Source organism: Microcaecilia unicolor, chromosome 9 (genome assembly GCF_901765095.1).
Source record: "Microcaecilia unicolor chromosome 9, aMicUni1.1, whole genome shotgun sequence".
Taxonomy (NCBI): Eukaryota; Metazoa; Chordata; class Amphibia; order Gymnophiona; family Siphonopidae; genus Microcaecilia; species Microcaecilia unicolor.
In genome coordinates, this window is record NC_044039.1 from 224,111,303 (window position 1) to 224,134,076 (window position 22,774).

The following is a 22,774-nucleotide window of genomic DNA, read 5'->3' on the forward strand; positions in this document are numbered from 1 at the left end:
ACAGATACTATCACCCCAAGATCCCTCTCCCCATCTGTACATATTAGATTCTCACCGCCTAACACATACGTCTCCCGTGGATTTCTACTCCCTAAGTGCATCACTTTGCATTTCTTCGCACTGAATTTTAATTGCCAAACCTTAGACCATTCTTCTAGCTTCCGCAGATCTTTTTTTATGTTTTCCACTCCCTCCGGGGTGTCCACTCTGTTACAAATCTCGGTATCATCAGCAAAAAGGCAAACCTTATCTTCTAACCCTTCGGCAATGTCACTCACAAATATATTGAACAGAATCGGTCCCAGCACCCATCCCTGAGGCACTCCACCACTCACCTTTCCCTCATCCGAGCGAATTCTATTAACCACCACCCTCTGGCATCTGTCCGTCAACCAGTTCCTAATCCAGTTCAGCATGTTGGGTCCTATCTTCAGCCTTTCAAGTTTATTCAAGAGCCTCCTCCAGTGGGGAACCGTGTCAAAAGCTTTGCTGAAATCTATAGCACGTCCACGATTCAATTCTCCGGTCACCCAGTCAAAGAATTCTATGAGATTCGTTTGGCACGATTTACCTTTGGTAAAACCATGCTGTCTCACATCTTGCAACTTACTGGCTTCCAGGAAATTCACTATCCTTTCCTTCAGCATCGATTCCATTACTTTTCCAATAACCGAAGTGAGGCTTACCGGCCTGTAGTTTCCAGCTTCTTCCCTATCACCACTTTTGTGAAGAGGGACCACATCCGCTCTTCTCCAATCCCTCGGAACCTCTCCCATCTCCAAGGATTTATGAAACAAAACTTTAAGAGGACCCGCCAGAACCTCTCTGAGCTCCCTCAATATACTGGGGTGGATCCCATCCGGTCCCACAGCTTTGTCCACCTTTAGATTTTGAAGTTGTTCATACACACTCTCTTCCGTGAACGGTGCTATATCCACTCCATTCTCATATGTACTTTTGCCAGTCAATCGTGGTCCTTCTCCAGGATTTTCTTCTGTGAAAACAGAACAAAAGTACCTATTTAGCAAATTTGCTTTTTCATCATCATTATCTACATAGCGCAGTCTCACAATTCCCTTTTAATCCTCCTCCTTTCACTAATATACCTGAAGAAATTTTTGTCACCCCTCCTTACATTTCTAGGCATTTGTTCTTCCGCTTGTGCTTTTGCCAGATGTATCTCTCTCTTGGCTTCTTTCAGTTTCATCCGGCATTCCTCTCCGTATTGCTCTTCTTGAGTTTTTCTGTATTTCAGGAAAGCCAACTCTTTAGCTTTTATTTTCTCAGCCACTTGCTTGGAGAACCATATCGGTTTCCTTTTTCTCTTGCTTTTATTTACTCTCCTTACATAAAGGTTTGTGGCCATATTTATAGCTTCTTTCAGCCTAGACCACTGTCCTTCCACTTCTCGTTCGTCCTCCCAGCCCATCAGCTCCTTCCTCAGGTATTCCCCCATTTTACTAAAGTCAGCATGTTTGAAATCCAGGACTTTGAGTTTTGAGTGGCCGCCCTCCACTTCAGCTGTCATATCAAACTGTTTGATGGTCATTGCTGCCCAGGTGGGCACCCACTCAGACATTTGACACACTATCCGCATTTGTGAGCACCAGATCCAGCGTCGCTCCTTCCCTCATGGGTTCTGTCACCATTTGTCTGAGCAGAGCACTTTGGAAAGCATCCACGATCTCTCTACTTCTTTCCGATTCCGCAGATGGAACTTTCCAATCTACATCCGGCAGATTGAAATCTCCCAGCAACAGCACCTCTCTCTTCTTTCCCAACTTTTGAATATCCGCAATCAGATCTTTATCTAGTTCCTCCAATTGTGTTGGAGGTCTGTAGACAACACCCATGTGGACAGAGATTCTATCATATCTTTTTAAGGTGATCCATATAGCTTCTTCCTTTCCCCAGGTCCCTGTCATTTCAGTCACTGCAATATCATTTCTCGCATACAGAGCTACTCCTCCACCTTTACGACCATCCCTATCCTTCCTAAATAGATTATAGCCTGGTATGTTTGCATCCCATTCATGGGAACCATTAAGCCATGTCTCTGTGACTGCAACAACGTCTAAGTCTGCCTCCAACATCAGGGCTTGAAGGTCATGAACTTTATCGCTTAGACTGCGAGCATTTGTGGTCATTGCTTTCCATCTACATTTCCATGGAATCTTTATCTTCTGTTTAGTTTCTTGTTTAGTCTCACTTCCTGCTGTGTTGGTAAGAAGTGATTTGCTAAGATTGTTGTTCTCATTGCTTTCTTTTCTACTGCACTTAGCAAAGCGGTTTACAAACAAAAAAAAATTAGTTTAGTTCTTCCCCCAGGGTGCCCTATGGAACTCGGACCGAGGCACAGGCAGAGGCACAACTCTGGATGAAGGGCAGGGGAGGGAGAAGGGAAAGGACTGAAATTCAGAGTGTACCCTGGGGCATGGAGACCAAGACTGGCGAAGCCCACAAGAACTGCCTGTAGTGCTTTTTTTTCCTTTTTCCTTCTTTGTCTCCTGTAATCTATATATTTTCTCTCTTTTCCTTTTTTTCTAAACCTGTGGGGCCAAAATCAGCATACCTAATCAAGTACTAACCAAAGCAGGGCTGCACAGGTACTCACCTACCATCTGCTGGAGACTGAGAAATACTGGCTGGCTCAGGGATGCCATGCCAACTCATGAGGAATGGTCTGAAGAAATAAGGAAGGCCCTAAATATGTCTACCCTAGTGGAAAGGAGAAATGGGGATGCAATAGAATCATCCTAATACCTGAAAAATATAATTGGTGCATAAGGAGCAAAACATTTTCAGAGGAAACACTTCAATGGAGGTAGACTCAGAGTAACACCACAAAATATTTCTTCATAGAACGAATGGTAGAGGTATTGAAGAACCTCCCAGTGAAGAAAAAAGCAGTTATGGAGGTAAAGAAAGTATGGGATAAGTTCAGTGAGAGGAATGCTGGAGATAGCTGAGGTCTACAGGAAGCAGAATGGCAGAGTAAATGACCCTAATGGCCCTTACCTTTTGTCATATTCTATTTTAGAGAAGTCCACAGAGAAAGAGGACAGTTTGAAACAGTCTGAATGAAACAATGAATGCATTCGCTAACACTAGTAAGTCTGGGGAGGTACATCCTCACTACCTATTGTACATTCAACTTTCCAGTTCATTAACCTTCTTAATAGTTAAGACAAGAAAAAATCGACAAGTACATAATATAAGTGCTGGAATGGACTGCAAATATAGGGCAGGTAATAGCTGCCAATCTGATTATCTATTTCAATCTCTGCTCATTCAATATGTTTCTTCTAGACTTTGGAGTTTCACAAATATCTCTCTTAGTAATGTCCTAGAAACAATCTCAGGTTCTTTGCTCACATTTCTTGCTTCTCACAGAGTAACTCTAGAACGCCTTCGTATTAATTAGGGTAGAGTCTCATATGGTCACCACGGCTGGTTTCACTTCACTCCCTCGGTGAACCTCTGCCCGTGTGTATTTTTAATCACAGACTAATCCCCCAACCTTCCTACATATGTAAATCTTAATGTGCTAATATCATTTGCAATGACTTTGTAATACTGCTATATTATCTGCTCTTATCATTGCAATAGCTAATAACATTAGTGGCTGCGTGACACTTATCTGTTTGTACCGGTGTGCTCATATGCCCCGACAGGTGCCTGTTTTGCTGTTCAAGCTTTGAGAAGGGGAAGTCATAACACCGGACTGTTTTAATGCCTCCTTAATGCCTCACGCTACGACCACACTATGGTGGCGGCGTCTTATATATACATTGGGGGATGAGTCTGTGATTAAAAATACACACGGAGAGGATCACCGAGGGAGTGAAGTGAAACCAGCCGTGGTGACCATATGAGACTCTACCCTAATTAATACGAAGGCGTTCTAGAGTTACTCCGTGAGAACCCTCTACTTTTTTTGTTTTGTATGTAAGAGTATTAGTAGAGTAGTGCCATGTTGAATTGGCACATTTCTTGCTTGGCAGAGATAGGTAGGATTTAATCTACAATCTCATCTGGCTTCTCATAAAACAAATTCTTATTCTCATGAAACATATTCCTCTGAAGCACACTCACCCATAGAGATCCCACGTGTCCTCCCGCGGGAAAATTCGGATAAATCCACCAGTCCGCTCAGACTCTTCTTTCACGCGACGTAAAACTCTGATCTGAATTTAATAAGAAAATAATCTCTCTCTGCCACACACAAATAAGCTATTCTATTCAAGCCAGAAAGCATGCAAAAGCTCTGTCACCCAGCCTGGGCTCTTACTCTGCTCTATACACAGACTCAAGACAGGGCAGCCATGCATCTCTCACCTTGCAAATGTTGAGGGTAATTCTATAAAGTAGGCAGTCGTGCCAATATTTCATTAGAACATCTGCAGAAATGCAAAATTCTGCCCAAGCACTATTCTGTAAATACATGTGTATTTTACAGGTAAGTGTACATATGTTCCTTTATAGAATATGCTTCTAACAGGCGCCAGTTATAGAATTTCCCCCACAGAGGGTAATTTTATAAAGCGGCACTAAGAACGCACATAAATAGTGGTAGTTTTATTTATTTATGACATTTATAGCCTGCATTAGCCCGAGCAGAACTCAGGTTCAATGTGGCTTACATAACAATTAGAAAAGCATGAACATGTTCAAAATATATTAACAGAAAGTAAAATACATCATACAATGTTAGACCAGTAAAACTAGAGTTAGGAACAGATGTAATTAAATACTTCGTGATTTAAGCTAGATAATTGAAATATGGAGGAAAAAGGTAAGGGATAGAATCAGCTGGGAAATGGGCCAGTTTCCCTGCACTGAAATAAATATACACAGGCTTTGCAAAGGAGCATGCACATGAGTGGAGTTAGTGGCAGATTGTAAAATCTTAGAATGTACAAGCATTCTTCAGAAATCTAGCTATGAGCATTTCATACCACTTCTACACCTGCAATGTAGGCATGGGTAAGCTACAAAAACTAATATTTTGTAAAGAAAAGTAGGCCTCTGCCTCTCTTTATGAAATAGGACCTAAGTACTGTGATAAGAGTCACATCCAGGATAGATGGGTTAAGGCAATTTCAGTCTGAAATACACAAGTCCCAGAAGGCATTGCAGGCAAGGAGCCAGGGGGTGAGATGAAGAACCCGGATTGGACTCCTAGCTGCAATAGGGGAAGACATGGGTGTAAGCTGACAGGTCATGTAGATTGGCTGCCACTAGGGGGAAAGAGAGATAGGAAACCCTGTGTGAAGGAGCTCATCATTAGTCTAATGCTTAACTCAGCTGGTATAGGTGTGGGGGAAGCTAATGGAAGGAGAGTGATTGGTTGTGAGAGCAGAAGACAGGAATTGATTAGGCAGGTGGGAAGAAGTCCCAAGAGAGAGGGAGAGAAGAGGGTAGAGTGAAGCAGATGCAGGCTGAAAATCCTTGGGTAAGAGAAGTCCCTAAAGTTGTGCAGGCTGAAACCCCTTGGGTAAGAGAGATCCCTAAAGTACTGAATCTACCAGTGAAGTAGATGCAGGGTGGAATCCCTTGGGTATGAGAAGTCCCTAGAGTATGGAACTCATTATGAAGGTAAAGAGAGTAGAGGATAGAAACTGCTGCTTTGTGGTTTAACTGTGATGAACTGAATGAACTGCTTTTATTTGGAATTGAACCACTGTTACTGTGCCCTGGATAAAGAGCCCAGACTGGAGCTGACTGTGAGCCTGTACTGAATCCTGGTATGTGCTGATAGCCTACTGCTTAAAGGGGACTATTTGCCACACACTTTCAGGTGGCTTATATGTGCTGTAAGCCCGCAGGAGTGCTCTCAGCTGTGCAGAAGCCCTCTAGTGGTTCTTGCCTAGCCTGACCAGCCCTTTGCTTTGGGGAACCACCTTGAAACAAGACTCCTCTGTGACTCTGGCCTCTATGTTTGGGGCTCTCCTTTCCCTCAGGGTGACATCTTCATTAACCTCTGGTCCTAGACCTGCCTCCCCGCTGTATCACCTGGTAACCGACCCCTTTAGCAGTTCTTCTGGTGGGGCCCCCTGGTCACCCTTCTCTGGAAGATAGCACGGATTCCTCTGCTTTCAGACAGTGATATTCAACTGCCAAGGGTAGCAGGGATCCTCTGATGTCCATGTCCTCAGGTGGTTATTTCATAACAAGGTCCCATCTGGAGTACCATTTGTAAGCCCGCAGGGGTGCTCTCAGGTGTGCAGTGGCCCTCTAGTGGCTCCTGCCTGGCCTCACCAGCCCTTTGCTTCAAGGAACAACCTTGAAGCTTGACTTCTCTGTGACTCCGGTGGCTCGGGCCTCTATGTTTGGGCCTCCTCTTTCCCTCAGGGTGACCTCTTCATTAACCTCCGGTCCTGGACCTGCCTCCCTGCTGTATCTCCTGGTAACCGACCCCCTTACCAGTTCTTCTGGTGGGGCCCCCTGGTCACCCTTCTCTGGAAGATAGCACGGATGCCTCTGCTTTCAGAAATATGCAAATTAGCTGAGTAAATGTAAATTCCATTTATTAGAGCTATGCTTCAGTCTTGTGGGAACCTTTCTTTCCAACTATTATTCGTTTACTACAAATTCACTCCCTGAGCCCATGTGGGACTCCTGGGTCTCAGGGTATAACAGCCACCACCCCTGGATAGGACCTTCTTTACTCTCATTAACCTTACGGTCCTATCCTCCACCCCATGCCTGTTTGTTCATTTTAAACACTTCACAGTTCCAACATCAATACTTTGGGGTCTTCCCTTACCCCAGGACTTTCAGCCTGCTTCAGCTTCTCACACACACAGTTCTAACATCAGTACTTTGGGGACTTCTTACCCCCAGGATTTTCAGCCTGCTTCTCTCCCTCTAGGACCCCCTCCAGCTTCCGGGCGTTGCAGGTCCCCCTATCTTCTCCTTCGGGCAAAACTCCCTCCTCTACTGAGAGGAAGCTATTTATAAGGTGTCCAATCAACCTCCCCACCTCTTGAGACCTCGCCCCTCTGGTTCCAGAAAGATCTGGGTCTAGAAGTCTCTTCTCACTCCCCAGCTATCTCCCTGGAGCTCCCTCTACTGGCCCATACAAGTCAATACTCAGCTAGATCACTGGAGTTCCCTCTAGTGACCAGAATGGGCATTTTCCACGGTTTCCAGTGGGAGAGCGCCCTCTGGCGGCCTCCTCAAGTAAGGGCAGACACTGCGTTTATCACAGTGCTTAAGATTGAAGGTGAATGCTGTTGTTGGAACTGTGTATCAGGTCTACTAGAAATCGGCATGGAATATAGTCCTTAAGATTGAAGTTGTGGGGACATTTATTTCTTGACTGTACTGGGAGCCCATGGCTGGAGCAGATTGTTCTATCTTTGGCTGCACCTACAGTACGCACCTCCAGGATAGGGATGTGTTTGATCTTACCTCCTCCACTGACAGCCCCAAGACAGGGCTGTTCCTCTTTCCCATTTTCTCCTTGCTTGATGCACTGATTTCTGCATCACTAGGAGGCTGAGGATGATGACGCTGCAAACAAAGATTTTTGTTATGTAATCTTCTATTACATGTTTTAATTAAATTCATTAATTTTAGCTCACAAACTTTGGGCACAGCAATGCTCCACATCCACCACTGTACTAGTACCAGGATTCAACCTGCACTTAGACTAACGACTGTGTAGTAAAGTGAAGATACTTACCTGTAGCAGGTATTCTCCGAGGACAGCAGGCTTCTTATTCTCACAAGTGGGCAGACGCCGTTCCGTGTTGCCCGGCCTGGCAATCTTGACATAGAAAAGAAACAGAGCTTTTAGGAGTGTGAGCCATGCTCCAGCGCAAATGTGTGCCTTCCTAAATGCCACCCTGCATCAGTTTAATACAAAAGAAAAAAAACAAATAAAAACATGTAAATAGACAACTCCAAAAGAAGGTGGGCGGGATTGCGAGAAAAAGAAGCCTGCTGTCCTTGAAGAATATCTGCTACAGGTAAGTATCTTCGCTTTCTCCGAGGACAAGTAGGGAATCCCTAGCATCTAAGCTCACCCAAAACAACAAACATTGGTCAATTCAGATTAACTTGAAACTATATATAAACTAGATGAGAGTGCAGCCTGGAACAGAATAAAACAGGCCTAGGAGGGTAGTTGGATTCTAGACCCCAAACAGATTCTGCAACACTGACTGCCCACACCAACTGTCGCATCGGGTATCCTGCTCAAGGCAGTAGTGAGATGTGAATGTGTGGACTGAAGACCAAGTTGCAGCCTTGCAAATCTCTTCAATGGAGGCTGACTTCAAGTGGGCTACCAATGCAGCCATGGCTCTGACATTATGAGCTGTGACATGACCCTCCAAAGTCAGCCCAGCTTGGGCATTAGCGAAGGAAATACAGTCTGCCAGCCAATTCGATATGGTGCGTTTCCTAATGGCGACCCCCATCCTGTTGGGATCAAAAGAAACAAAAAGCTGAGTGGAGTGTGAAGGGCTTCATCCGTTCCATATAAAAGGCCAACGCTCTCTTGAAGTCCAAGGTGTGGAAGCTGCTTTCACAAGGATGGGCATGAGGTCAGGGAAAGAATGTTGGCAAGACAATCAACTGATTCAGATGAAACTCCGACAACACCTTCGGCAGGAACTTAGGGTGCATGCAGAGGACTACTCTGTTGTGATGAAACTTAGTATAATGTGCATCCACTACTAGGGCCTGAAGCTCACTGACCCTATGAGCTGAAGTAACACCCACCAAGAAAATGACTCGTCGGAGGAAAAGTACATGGGATCCTCTTCTGATTCCCATGAGCGCTCCTCCTCGGTGTCAGATAGCACCTCCCTAAGGGATTGCAGGAACGGGCCCAACTCGATGCCGAGGAACCCTGTCCTCGAGAGCGGCATTGAGAAACTGGCTCCCATCTCGACTACAGCGAAGCTTCCTCCATTGACATTGAGGGGGTGCCGGCCTAGGTGGCTATCAACACCGGTGCCACAAGTGGGGCCGGGATCAGGGGCTGTACAGAGGGCTGAGGGCCAGGCGGGGCCACAGAAGGGAGGTATGGTAGGCACAAGCACCCCCAATACTGATGCACTTCGCTGCATAAGTGCATCCAGAAGCTTAGGGAGAAAGGCTCAGATGCAGAGGGCAGTTCTGTAAAGTGGCACCTGATGTGCTATTCAATGGCGCCATCGGGAAAGACTGTGGTGTCTGCTGAGGCGCAGGCTGCAGAATCGCTGGAGCCAATGCAGGAGTAGGATCTAGGCTGCTTGGAGACACACACGTCGGCACCTCTTGGATAGAGGGGAAGTGGTCCTCCCGGCGTCAACGCTTCTCAGGTGCCAAATCTCACGGTACCCCGGGGCTCCCGGCACCATGTATTGAGGAAGATCATTGTCGGTGCTTCTTGACCTTCGCCAGATGCATATCACCCATGCTCCTCGGTGCCAACGAGGACGACGTCAAATCCTCCCATCACCTCAGTGTCAGGTCCGACAATGGACGGTCCCAAGTCCGATGCCTCACTGCTCCCAGTGTCACAGGGTCTCGAAGCAGCCATCCCTACCTGGGCTCCTGATGTCAATGCAATGCTCGATGCTGATGCCGATGCCAAAGAACCAGACCTGGCTCCAAAAATCTTTGCGGTTTGAGCCTCTCGGGAAACCTGGGTCCTCTTTTTCAAACAAAGGCAGAGGACACAGTTGGCAGGGCTTTGGTCGGGCCCAAGGCACTGAAGACACCAAGAATGGGTGTCTTTCCCTTATTCACACCCTTGTTACCTCTCGCTTGGACTATTGTAATTTACTTCTCACTGATCTTCCGCTCAATCATCTTTCTCCTCTCCAATCTGTCCAGAATTCTGCAGCTCGACTTATTTTCCGCCAGAATCGTTATGCTCACACTAGCCCACTCCTCAAATCACTTCACTGGCTCCCTGTCCGCTTCCGTATACAGTTCAAACTCCTCTTACTGACCTTTAAATGCATCCACTCTATGACCCCTCATTACCTCTCCTCTCTCCCTACACTCCTCCCCGTGAACTCCGCTCTCTTAACAAATCTCTCTTGTCGTCCCCCTTCTCCTCCACCGCTAATTCCAGACTTCGTTCCTTTTATCTTGCGGCACCTTATGCCTGGAACCGTCTTCCTGAACCCATACGTCTAGCTCCATCTCTACCTGTTTTTAAATCTATGCTGAAAGCTCATCTTTTCACTACTGCCTTTGGCTCCTAACCGCTACTCATTTGCCCTCCCCCTCCCCTGTTCCTCTTTACCCTGTATTGCCCTTGCCAGTAATGTCTTGTCTGTCTGTTTTATCTAGATTGTAAGCTCTTTGAGCAGGGACTGTCTCTCTATGTCAGGTGTTTAGCGCTGCGTGTCTCTGGTAGTGTTATATAAATGCTATTAGTAGTAGATGGTCCAGTTGCATCGAGTACAACGCTTGAAGCCACTGGGAGTCTTCGTGGTCATGGAAGGAAAAACCGCACCGGCCAAATCAAAAGATGTGATGGTGCCTGAAAAAGGTGGGAAAGGCACAAAAGAAGAAGCCCAACCGGGCAGACCTGAAAATGACCCTTGTTCGAAAAATAAGGGATACGCAGGGCAAAAATACTAAAAAATAAAGGACCGGGGGTTTTTTTGTCAGTTTTTTTTTAAGACGGCAAAAGGGAGAAGTTAGAAAACCGCCGAAGGCATTCATAAAGAAACACTCTGACTGTGCATGTGAGGAGCCACCACAAAAAGCAGCTGCACCTAACATGGAAAAAGCGAAACTGGCGGGCAGGAAGGCACTCGTAGCTCGTTCTCCTAAAAGCTATGGTTTTTTCCTATGGCAATATTGCCAGCTTGTCCTCAGAGGATAATAGGTACAGTATTTGGATACTGGCGCCTCAATGTAGACACTCAATGCCATGCACGTAGTGCCAATTCTAACATGACATCTCGGTGCCAAGATTCTTTCAAGAATAGTAGCGTAAGGTCAGCCCTTTCATACAAAGTGACACAGAGTTCATAACATTCTATAAACTACGTGCGAAATTGGGAGACAGAACCATGTGTGTGCCCCTCCCTTGCAGTTAACCGCTACTTTATAGAATAGCATATCAGGTGCCACTTTACAGAACTGCCCTCTAAGTGTGTACCTGAGACAATGGAAGACAGTGACTTGCTTTAAACCACAAGAAGTTTAATTCAGTTTGTAAAAATGTGCTTGAATGACATTTGTAATCCAGTCCTTTAAATCTAGACTGAAAGCCCACCTCTTTAACATTGCTTTTGACTCATAACCACTTGTAACCACTCGCCTCCACCTACCCTCCTCTCCTCCTTCCTGTACACATTAATTGATTTGATTTGCTTACTTTATTTTTTGTCTATTAGATTGTAAGCTCTTTGAGCAGGGACTGCCTTTCTTCTATGTTTGTGCAGCGCTGTGTACACCTTGTAGCGCTATAGAAATGCTAAATAGTAGTAGCAGTAGTAGTCAAGACGGTTTACAAAAACAATTCACAATAATAACAAAGTCTAAACTTTAAAGAAAGAAAAATATTAAAGAAAGGAGAGAAGAGAAGAACGGGAATCAGATGGAGTGGGAAAGGGGGTGCACTTACCTACACAATCAAAGGTTTACTTCTTTTTTATGTAGTCGAACCTGTTCCATATAGTTCAGATCTGTAAAATCTGATGGCTTATCCTCTTACCTGTCACATCCATCAGGGATCACTACTCTCCCTTGTCCTGTTTCATCTTTATTTTTATTTATTTATTACATTTGTACCCCACATTTTCCCACCTATTTGCAGGTTCAATGTGGCTTACATAGTACCGTCAAGGTGTTTGCCCAGTCGGTTAATAGCAGATACAAGGGATAAAGATTGCATGTTGTCCATTCCGATTATAGTCATGTTGTGTTGCTTGGGTGAAGAGGTTTACGTGGGGTCATTGTGGTAGGCCGTTTTGAAGAGGTTGGTTTTTAGTGATTTCCTGAACTGCAGATGGTCATGTATTGTTTTCAGAGCTTTTGGGAGGCCATTCCATAGTTTTGCGCTTATGTAGGAGAAGCCGGATGCGCAAGTTGTTTTGTATTTCAGTCCTTAACAATTTGGGTAGTGTAGGTTTAGGTAGGATCCTCACGTTTTGACTATGTTTCTTATTGGCAGGTCTATAAGGTCTATCATGTATCCTGGAACTATGCCGTATATGATTTTGAGTCTTCTTGCACTTTTGTTAAAGTTTTAGGTATTTCTGGTTATTTCTTTACAGAAGACGTAAAACTAGCTTTCTTTATAGACCTGATCCAAACTGATCTTACTCCCCCTAAATGATTGTTTGGCAGTGGGAAAGGGAAAGGAAAATGGGACTTGATATACCGCCTTTCTGAGGTTTTTGCAATTACATTCAAAGCGGTTTATATATATTCAGGTACTTATTTTGTACCTGGGGCAATGGAGGGTTAAGTGACTTGCCCACAGTCACAAGGAGATGCAGTGGGAATCAAACTCAGTTCCCCAGGATCAAAGTCCACTGCACTAACCACTAGGCTACTCCTCCGCTTGGTAGCCACTTGGTTGACTAATAATCATCCGAAACAACTTACCAAAATCTTTCCACTTCTGAACAGCTACAATGAAATTTCTTTGTCATAAATTCATCTGCTGCTGGTGCAAAATACCGCAATTAAACTATTGTCACGCCATTGTATAAGGAACCCATTTCTAATCATAGCAGATTTAAACTTCTAGTTTTAACATATAAAGCTTTGTATAAATGACTTCCTTATTACCTCTCAAATTTATTGATCCCTTATTCCCTTTATCGGATGCTATGACCCCAGTCTCAGAATAACCTTTATCTCACCACTAGCAATAGCAAGATTAGATACTATGTCACATAAAGGAATCCTGCTCAGAAGGAAGGGATCCCCAGAAGCTTAGCCGGAGGTGGGGAGGCAGGGCTGGTGGTTGGGAGGTGGGGATAGTGCTGGGCAGACTTATACGGTCTGTGCCCTGAAAAAGACAGGTACAAATCAAGGTAAGGTATACACAAAAAATGGCACATGTGAGTTTATCTTGTTGGGCAGACTAGGTGGACCGTGCAGGTCTTTTTCTGCCGTCATCTACTATGTTACTATGTTATGTGAGAAGCAGCATTTTTCTATCGAGCCAGTGGCATAGCCAGAGGTGGGCACAAGTCCTTCACGTTGAGCTCAGGCCCACCCAGCAGCAGTGCAGCTGGTTTGTGGCTCGCAGGGATACCCAAGCCCCGCCAGCTGAAAATTCCTGACAATCCAGCATTTCTTAACTTCACCCCCCACTCCAATACCTTTTAAATCATTCAGTGCTGGGCTGACAGTGAACAGTGACTCATTCTAGCTTCTTGCACCAGTCCTGAGCCTTACCTCTGACGGGAGTTCCTATTGGCAGGACCAGGGAGGTGCATCAGAGGGAAAGCTCAAGGCCAGAACAAGTTGCTGCTTGTTGCGGGCCCAGCACTAAAGTATTTAGAAGGTAGCATGGAGTTAGGGGAGTGAAGTTAAGAGATGCTGGATCGCCTGGGGGTGGAGTTCCCGTGCTCACCAACTTGAGGCTCCAGCCTGCCCAAAATTAGGTGTCTGGGTACACCCCTGTCCAATCGAGCACCTGCATTGTAGAATTCACTGCCACATTACTTGAGACTAAGTGAAAGGTATTTAGGAAAAAGTTAAAAAGTTGTTGGCATTTAATGATTTATAGCACTTTCATCAGTGTAAGATAGATGCAGGATACACCCTACAGTCCAGCAGATCTATTCTCTCCTACTATGTTGTATTTCTTTCTTTTTTTTCTTCAGTTCAAGTAATTGTGAACTTTTATTTTCTTTATGTGAGTTTTCAGATTTTTTTTTAAAGAACTCTGATCTGTTGGAATTGTGTTATAGCAAATGTAACAATAAGCAATGCACATTAAATAATAGGCCATCTAAATAAAATTTAAAAAAAAAACTTAAACCCTTGCTTAAAATTTAGGCACTGATCCATTATTGCTCTATAATGTAAGAGCCTAATAAGAAAAATCACTCTCAGGTGATTTGAAAATGGAAGGATGAAGTTGGAGGAACAGAAACACAGCCACTGTTTTCACAATGTAATGCCCAGTTTGGTGTGTGAGATATGAGTAAGTTGAAAATATATCCCTCCCAGTAAACCCAGAATAAAGCGCTCTATATATGACAATATTTTGGATTTTATCCTATAACAAACTGATAGTCAATGCTCATTCATCAAGACATTGTAACATGAAGTATCAGTGGCAAACGTGGGATTTGAAACTTGGCTTCCTTTTCTCAGCCTATTGCTCTAATCACTAGGCCATTTATGTAGCCAGCTTCTCACAGGTCTTCTTTTTTCTTTTTCTCTCTTCCATTTCTATTTTCTTCTATGCCCTAGTTTTTAATTTGTTTTCCTAAACCGCATTGAAGACTTGGCTAGGCCCCATGCACTATATGAAGCATGTGAAATAAATATATAAAATAAAGTTGCAGATAATAACTAAAACATTTATAAGTAGTGCAACAAATTAATAATTAAACATTTAGAAAATAAGTTTTCAAGGCCTTACAATAAACAGGTAATTAGCATAACACTACAATATAGAGACTAACTAATAAAACCTCATAGCGAGTTTATTGGACTGGACTACATACTGTAGATATGGAGTAAGGTCAAAATGACTTGGCAAGATTTTTGCAAGGTCAGCAGGAAAGTCCCCTGCATACCTGGCTGATGCAATAGATGGGCAACTGAGATAACATCTGCGTGTTGTTTATTGAAACAATGATTCTGGGTCATGTTGACCCTCAAGAAGGATGTAAAAGGTACAGTCCTGTGATTCTTCAAATCATAACATCTGAAACAAACAAGACTGTTTGTGATAACCTTTGAGGTCATTTTCTCACATGAAGCCTCTTGGGAAACAAGAGGTTATCTGAAGATCTGGTGACCAGATAACTGGATTCCCAGGTCCAAGCTGCCTGTGCCTCAGATCTAAACAGCTTGTCAAACCACGGCACCGCCCTGTATCCACCACCACAGCTAGCCTGCACCTACTGAACATCCAAGTTCTGAAAGAAAGCCACACTATCTCCTGCTGAATAGCTGAGGTTAGGAGCTTAAACCCTATTTAACTGGCTGGCTAGTTAAGTAATTTTGAATATTGGGGGGGGGGGGGGGGGGAGTACGTTTATTCTCCTGTTGTGTGCTTGCTGAAACTGGTGACTGAGTCCTTTCAACACCTGTATCTATGAAGATCTTGAAGCAACACCAGTATTACTTTCACATAGGGTATCGATACTCTGCATTCAGTCTGAACAGGTTCTTAGAACTCACAATAAAACCACCTGCTTCCTGTAACTTAGAACAAGTGTAGGAAAAAATAAGAATCAGAGGAAAAGAAGGCCGCTCTGTTTTTCAAACATAGTAGCTGAAAAGGTAAGGGAAACAAGATTAGCCTTCATACATTAAAAGAGGACTTAGAAAGACAGTGAAAAATACCCAGAAAAATCAAGAGAAACTGGAAAAGCTGTCAGGAAAGCGAAGAGGCAAATGGAAGAAAAGATAGTCGATATGGTAAAAATTGGGGGACATTTTTCAGATATGTAAGTGAAAAAAGCATTGTGGGGCTCATGGGTAAAGGGGAGCAATATGCAGACGCCGATAAGGATAAAGTTGAACTGCTTAACAATTATTTCTGATCGATGTTAAAGGATGAAGCGCCGGGGCTGACCACAGAAAACAAATGCTAATGGGAACAGACATATGGTAGACCAGGATCGATTCTCAGAAGACTGAGTTCGTGAGGAGCTAGCTAAACTAAAAGTAGACAAAGCGATGGGGCCTGATGGGATACATCCAAGGGTACTCAAGAAACTCAGAGAAGTTCTGGGAGCTCCGCTGTCTGACCTCTTCAATGTTTCCTTAGAGTCTTGAGTGGTCCCAGAAGACTGGAGAAGGGCAGATGTGGCCCATCTGCACAAGAGCAGAAGAAAAGAGGAGGCCGGGAATTACAGACCTATCAGTCTGACCTCGATGGTGAGTAATCTAATGGAAACGCTTCTAAAGCAGAGGATTGTGAGGTTTCTTGAATCAAATATACTGCAAGACGCGAGGCAGCGTGGCTTCACTAAAGGCAGATCATGTCAGACAAATCTGATTGATTTCTTTGACTGGGTGACCGAACAGTTGGATATGGGTGGGGCGCAAGATGTGGCGTACTTAGATTTTAGCAAACCCTTTGACATGGTTCCATACAGGCAACTGATAAATGAGTGCCCCTTGGTATGGGACCTAAAGTGACTAACTAACTACTGCCAGCTCCAGACTTCGCGCCTTCTGTCTCGCTGCACCCTATGCCTGGAATAAACTTCCTGAGCCCCTACGTCTTGCCCCATCCTTGGCCACCTTTAAATCTAGACTGAAAGCCCACCTCTTTAACATTGCTTTTGACTCGTAACCACTCGCCTCCACTACCCTCCTCTCCTACTTCCTGATTTGCTTACTTTATTTTTTGTCTATTAGATTGAGCAGGGACTGTCTGTCTTCTATGTTTGTGCAGCGCTGCGTACGCCTTGTAGCGCTATAGAAATGCTAAATAGTAGTAGTAGTAGTAACTGTGTTAAAAATTGGTTAAATGAAAGGAGACATGAGTGTAGTGGTAAATGGAACTTGTTCTGCGGAAAGGGATGTTATCAGTGGTATACCACAGGAATTGGTCATTGGGCTGGCTCTTTTTAACATCTTTATGAATGATATTGCGTAAGGGCAATCTGGTACGATTTCTCTCTTTGTGGATGACACCAAACTCTGTAATACGGTGGACCCCTGGAGGTGGTTGGATGGCATGAAGAAGGATCTGGAGAAGCTTGAAGAATGGTCCAATAACTGGCAACTAAGATTTAATGCTAAGAAATGAAGGTTCATGCACTTGAGTTACAAGAATCTAAGGGAACGGTACAATAGAGGGAGTGATGTGCTTCTGTGTACGAAAGAAGAGTGGGGCTTGGGGGTGATTGCGTCCGATGACCTAAAGGTGGCCAAACAGCTACAAAAAGTGAGGTTCAAAGTCAGAAGGATGCTTGGATACATAAGAAGAAAGACGACCAGCAACAAAAAAGAGGTGATAGTGCCCTTCTATAAGTCTCTGGTGAGGACCCATTTAGAGTACTGTGTGCAATTCTGGAGACAGCACCTACAGAAAGATATAAACAGGATGGAGTCGGTCTAGAGGGCAGCTACAAAACTTGTAAGAGGACTTGGTCATAAAACATGTAGAGACGCTTAAATACCTCAGTGGCATTAATGTACAGGAGATAAGCCTTTTTTCAAATGAAGGAAAACTCTGGAATGAGAGGGCATACGATGAAGTTAAGATGAAATAGGATTTTGACAAATCTAAGAAAAAACTTTCATGAAAAGGGTGGTGGATGTGGGAATGGCCTCCCGGTGGAGGTCAAGGAGACAAGGCCCATGTCAGAATTTAACAAAGTGTGGGGAGGAAGACGGAACTGTTCAGAAGAGCATACCCCACTAACCCAACATAAAAAACCTGAACAACTGCGACACAATGTAACCAAAGACCGCGACAAAACACTACTTGTACCTCATTTCACCACATTATCACTTTGTATTCATTCATACCATGTGTTTGTTCAGACCGGAATTGGCAAACGCCGCTAACGGTAATATGTAAGCCACATTGAGCCTGCAAATGGGTGGGAAAATGTGGAATACAAAAGCAACAAATAATAATAATAACATAAGTATTGCCATACTGGGAAAGACCAAAGGTCTATCAAACCCTGCATCCTGATTCGAACAGTGGCCAATCCAGGTCACAAATACCTGGCAAGATCCCAGAAAAGATCAATATATTTTATGCCGCTTATCCCAGAAGTAAGCAGTGGATTTTCCCAACTCAATTTAATAATGGTCTATGGACTTTTCCTTTAGGAAGCCAAACAGATCTTTTTTAAACCCCGCTAAGCTAACCGCCTTTACCACACTCTATGGATACAAATTCCAGAGTTTAAATTACATGTTAGCTGTCTTTCCTCTAGGCTAAGGAGCACTAGATGCCTCAGCCTTTCCTCAAAGAGAAGTCGTCCCATCCCCTTTACCATTTTCGCCACCCTTCTCTGCAACTTTTCTAATTCCACTATATCTTTTTTGAGATGCGGCGACCAGAATTGAACACAAATTCGAGGTGCAGTCGCACCATGGACCAATACAAAGGCATTATAATGTACTCACTTTTGTTTTCCAATACTTTCATAATAATACCTAACATTCTATTTGCTTTCTTAGCTGATGCAGCACACTGAGCACAGCATTTCAACATAACATCAACAACGATGCCGAGATCCTTTTCTTGGTCTTTGACTCCTAACGTGAAACCTTGCATTATGTAGCTAAAGTTCGGGTTCCTCTTTCCCACATGCATCACTTTGCACTTGCTCACATTAAATGTCATCTGCCATTTAGACGCCCAGTCTCCCAGTCTCGTAAGGTCCTCTTGTAATTTTTCACAATCCTCTCGCGATTTAACAACCTTGAATAACTTTGTGTCATCAACAAATTTAATTACCTCACTAGACCATTTAACCCTACTCTCTGTTTTCTATCCTTTAACCAGTTTTCATCATTTATCATTTTTATTGATTTTTACAATTTAAACAGACATGAACTGTTAAGTGAAATACAGCCTTTAGAAACAGTGCTATTACAGGAATTTCTTTACTCATAGCATAACATAGCATTTGGCTTCATTAGACCCCTATTAATGAGAGGGGGGTAGGAATTAGTGAAGATTACGTTTTATTATTACAAAGCATATAAAGGAAAATATGTCGCCATAATTCTCATTTTATTCTCAAAAAGTCTGTATTGCTATTTTGAGTCCAGGAAAGATTTAAGCTGATCAGGTATATAAAAACACATATTTTGTCTGATTTAACCTTACAACACATTTACATGGATATGCAAGAAGGAAAGATCCTCCTAATTCTATTATTTTTGACCTCATAGAAAGAAACTATTTTCTCTTTTGTTGTGTGACCTTGGTCACATCTGGATAAATCCAGATTTTTTGTCCTCCAAATATACGATTCGTAGATTTAAAATAGAGTTTCATTACTGAGTTCAAATCTTGCTGAAAAACAAATGAAACAATCAGCGTCGCTCTTTCAGTCACATCATCCAGTGACTGCTCCAAAATGGCCGTAATGTTATTCATACCTATAGATTTCTCTTCCTCTGCTTTTTTATTGTATTAGGTAAAAAAAATATATTTTGTTCAATGGAGGAATTGCTTCATGTGGAAAATTTAGGTTTTCTCTCAGAAATCTTGTAAACACTTCTATTGGGGAAAACCCTAGAAGTTTAGGAAAATTAAGCAGACGAAGATTTAATCTCCTATTAAAGTTCTCCACTTGTTCAATCTTTCTTCTTATTTCTATACTGTCTTTTATTACTGCTGTTTTAAATTCTGTTGTTAGAGACTTTTCAGAAAGAAATGATTCAATCTTTAAGAAAAAATCTTGTTTAACTACATCTATGGAGTCTTTCAATTCTTGCACTGTAGAATTCAAAACTTTTACCTCTGCTGAGGACTGTCACAAGGTTGTTTCCATATCCAGTAACTTCAGCCATATCTGACCAAGGCTTACCTCCAGTTCTTTCCCCACAATTGTCGTTGTTACCACAGGTTCGGACACCCCACTGGGTCCACCAGCATACTACTACTACTACTTATCATTTCTACAGCGCTACCGGACATACACAGCGCTTCACACTTAAACATGGAGAAACAATCTAATTATGACAGACAGACAGGACAAGTAAGGGATAAGAGTTAGGACAGACAGGACATATCAGGGATAGGGGACAGTTGAAGGTTTAGGTTTAGAAGTTAAAAGCAACACCGAAGCGGTGGGTCTTTAGCCTAGATTTGAAGATGGCCAGAGATGAGGCTTGGTGTACCGGCTCAGGAAGTTTATTCCAGGCATACGGTGCAGCAAGATACCTTTCCAGTCTCTGATGGGTTCCCCTCCCGACTCACTGCGATTGCAGGGCACGGAGGGATCATAGAGTTCGACGGGGGAGACAAAGATGTTTCTGCTTCCAGCGGGGTGGCTGCTTCACCGGCTCCTCCCGCTATGGAGTCCTCCCGCTAACTTCACGAGAAAGAGCGGGGAAAAAGCGCTTCAAACCAGGACTCGTTGGCGTGGACGTCCCGGTAGGTGTGGGAACTATCCAGACGACCCCTTTACGTTTCGAGTGAGGCATTCTTTCAAGAAGGAAAAAGAAATTTGGCGAAGCTTAGTTGGAGCTGCATACAGAGCCTCCGCTCCAGGCACCATCTTTTAACCAGTTTTTAATCCACAATAGGACACTACCTCCTAATCCCATGACTCTCCAATTTCTTCTGGAGCCTTCCATGAGGTACTTTGTCAAACGCCTTTTGAAAATCCAGATACACAATATCAACCAGCTCACCTTTATCCACGTTTGCTCACCCCTTCAAAGAAAAGTAATAGATTGATGAGGCAAGATTTCCCTTCACTAAATTCATGTTAGCTTTGTCTCGTTAATCCATGCTTTTGAATAAATTGTGAAAAATTACAGAAGGACCTTACGAGACTGGGCGGCTAAATGGCAGATGTTTAATGTGAACAAGTGCAAGGTGATGCATGTGGGAAAAAAGAACCCGAATTATAGCTACGTCATGCAAGGTTCCACGTTAGGAGTTACGGACCAAGAAAGGGATCTGGGTGTCGTCGTCGACAATACGCTGAAACCTTCTGCTCAGTGTGCTGCTGCGGCTCGGAAAGCGATTAGAACGTTGGGTATTATTAGGAAAGGTATGGAAAACAGGTGTGAGGATGTTATAATGCCGTTTTATTGCTCCATGGTGCGACCGCACCTTGAGTAGTGTTCAATTCTGGTCGCCGCATCTCAAGAAAGATACAATGGATTTGGAAAAGGTGCAGCGAAGGGCGACGAAAATGATAGCGGGGGTTTGGGACAACTTCCCTATGAAGAAAGACTAAGGAGGCTAGGGCTTTTCAGCTTGGAGAAGAGACGGCTGAGGGGAGACATGATAGAGGTATATAAAATAATGAGTGGAGTGGAACAGGTGGATGTGAAGCATCTGTTCACGCTTTCCAAAAATACTAGGACTAGGGGGCATGCAATGAAACTACAGTGTAGTAAATTTAAAACAAATCGGAGAAAATATTTCTTCACCCAACGCGTAATTAAACTCTGGAATTCGCTGCCAGAGAACGTGGTGAAGGTGGTTAGATTGGCAGAGTTTAAAAAGGGGTTAGACGGTTTCCTAAAGGACAAGTCCATAAAACGCTACTAAATGGACTTGGGAAAAACCCACTATTCCGGGAATAACATGTATAGAATATTTGTACGTTTGGGAAGCTTGCCAGGTGCCCTTGGCCTGGACTGGCCGCTGTCGTGGACAGGATGCTGGGCTCGATGGACCCTTGGTCTTTTCCCAGTGTGGCATTACTTATGTATTTATGTACTAGAAGAAAGGAGCAGGAGATGGATGGGACTTGGAGAGGTGGTGTCATGTGAGCAGAGGGAAGGAGCAGAAGATGGATGGGGCTGGCTGGGAAGAGTGGTGAGCAGAGGGAAGGAGCAGAAGATGGGTGGGACTGGCTGAGAAGAGTGGTGAGCAGAGGGAAAGAGCAGAAGATGGATGGGACTGGGAGAGGTGGGGCACAGCAGAGGGAAGGAGCAGGAGATGGATGGGACTGGGAGGGTTGGTGAGCAGAGGGAAGGAGCAGGAGATGGATGGGACTGGGAGGGGTGGTGAGAAGAGAGAAGGAGCAGAAGGTGGATGTGACTGGGAGGGGTAGTGAGCAGAGGGAAGAAGCAGGAGATGGATGGGACTGGGGGTGGGAGAGGGGAAGAAGCAGGATGTGAAATGAGAGATATGAGAAAAAGGGCAAGAAAAAGGGATGATGTGGGAAAAGGTTGAGGTCGCAACCTTTTCCCACAGTCCAGCTTATTAGTTTTCCAGTAGCAGGTATATTGGGTGCTCTAGGGTCCAGTGTAAAATTTATAGCACTGTTTTTCATAGGTGGATTAAGACTGCTGTGTGTTAAGTTTTCTGTATAGGTTTTGAGTGTCTTTTTGTAGGGTTTTGTGTTATTTCATGTGGAGGGGCATAATCGAACGAAAACGTCTATCTCCATGGGCGTTTATCTCCGAGAACGGGTCCCTGAAGGGGTGGACCGAACCGTATTTTCGAAAAAAATAGATGTCCATGTTTTATTCGACAATTTGTGAGCTGGGCGTTTTTGTTTTTCAGCGATAATGGAAAATGAAAGGGCCCAGCTCAAAAACGAATAAATCCAAGGCATTTGTTTGTGGGAGGGGCCAGGATTCGTAGTGCACTGGTCCCCCTCACATGCCAGGACACCAACCGGGCACCCTAGGGGGCATTTTTACAAAAACAAAAAAAAGGTAAAAGAGCTCCCAGGTACATAGCACCCTTCCCTTGTGTATTGAGCCCCCCAAATCCCCCTCAAAACCCACTGCCCACAAGTCTACACCATTACTATAGCCCTAAGGGGTGAAGGGGGGCACCTACATGTGGGTACAGTGGGTTTGGGGGGGTTGGACGACTAAGCATTAAGCAGCACAATTGTAACAGGTAGGGGGGGGATGGGCCTGGGTCCACCTGCCTGAAGTCCACTGCACCCCCTAACAACTGCTCCAGGGACCTGCATACTGCTGCCAGGGAGGT

The 22,774-nt window shown here is 44.1% G+C and overlaps 1 protein-coding gene across 1 annotated transcript in view; it reads right to left on the reverse strand.

The window, feature by feature from the left end:
• The window catches only part of TTLL5 (tubulin tyrosine ligase like 5), a 482,374-nt gene that overhangs the window by 264,814 nt on the left and 194,786 nt on the right, over positions 1–22,774 (reverse strand). The window contains exons 17-18 of the mRNA XM_030213729.1: positions 7,417–7,518; positions 4,096–4,187 (exon numbers count right to left, since the gene is read on the reverse strand). Coding sequence (XP_030069589.1) covers positions 4,096–4,187; positions 7,417–7,518 — 194 coding nt within the window. The remainder of the gene's footprint in view (positions 1–4,095; positions 4,188–7,416; positions 7,519–22,774) is intronic.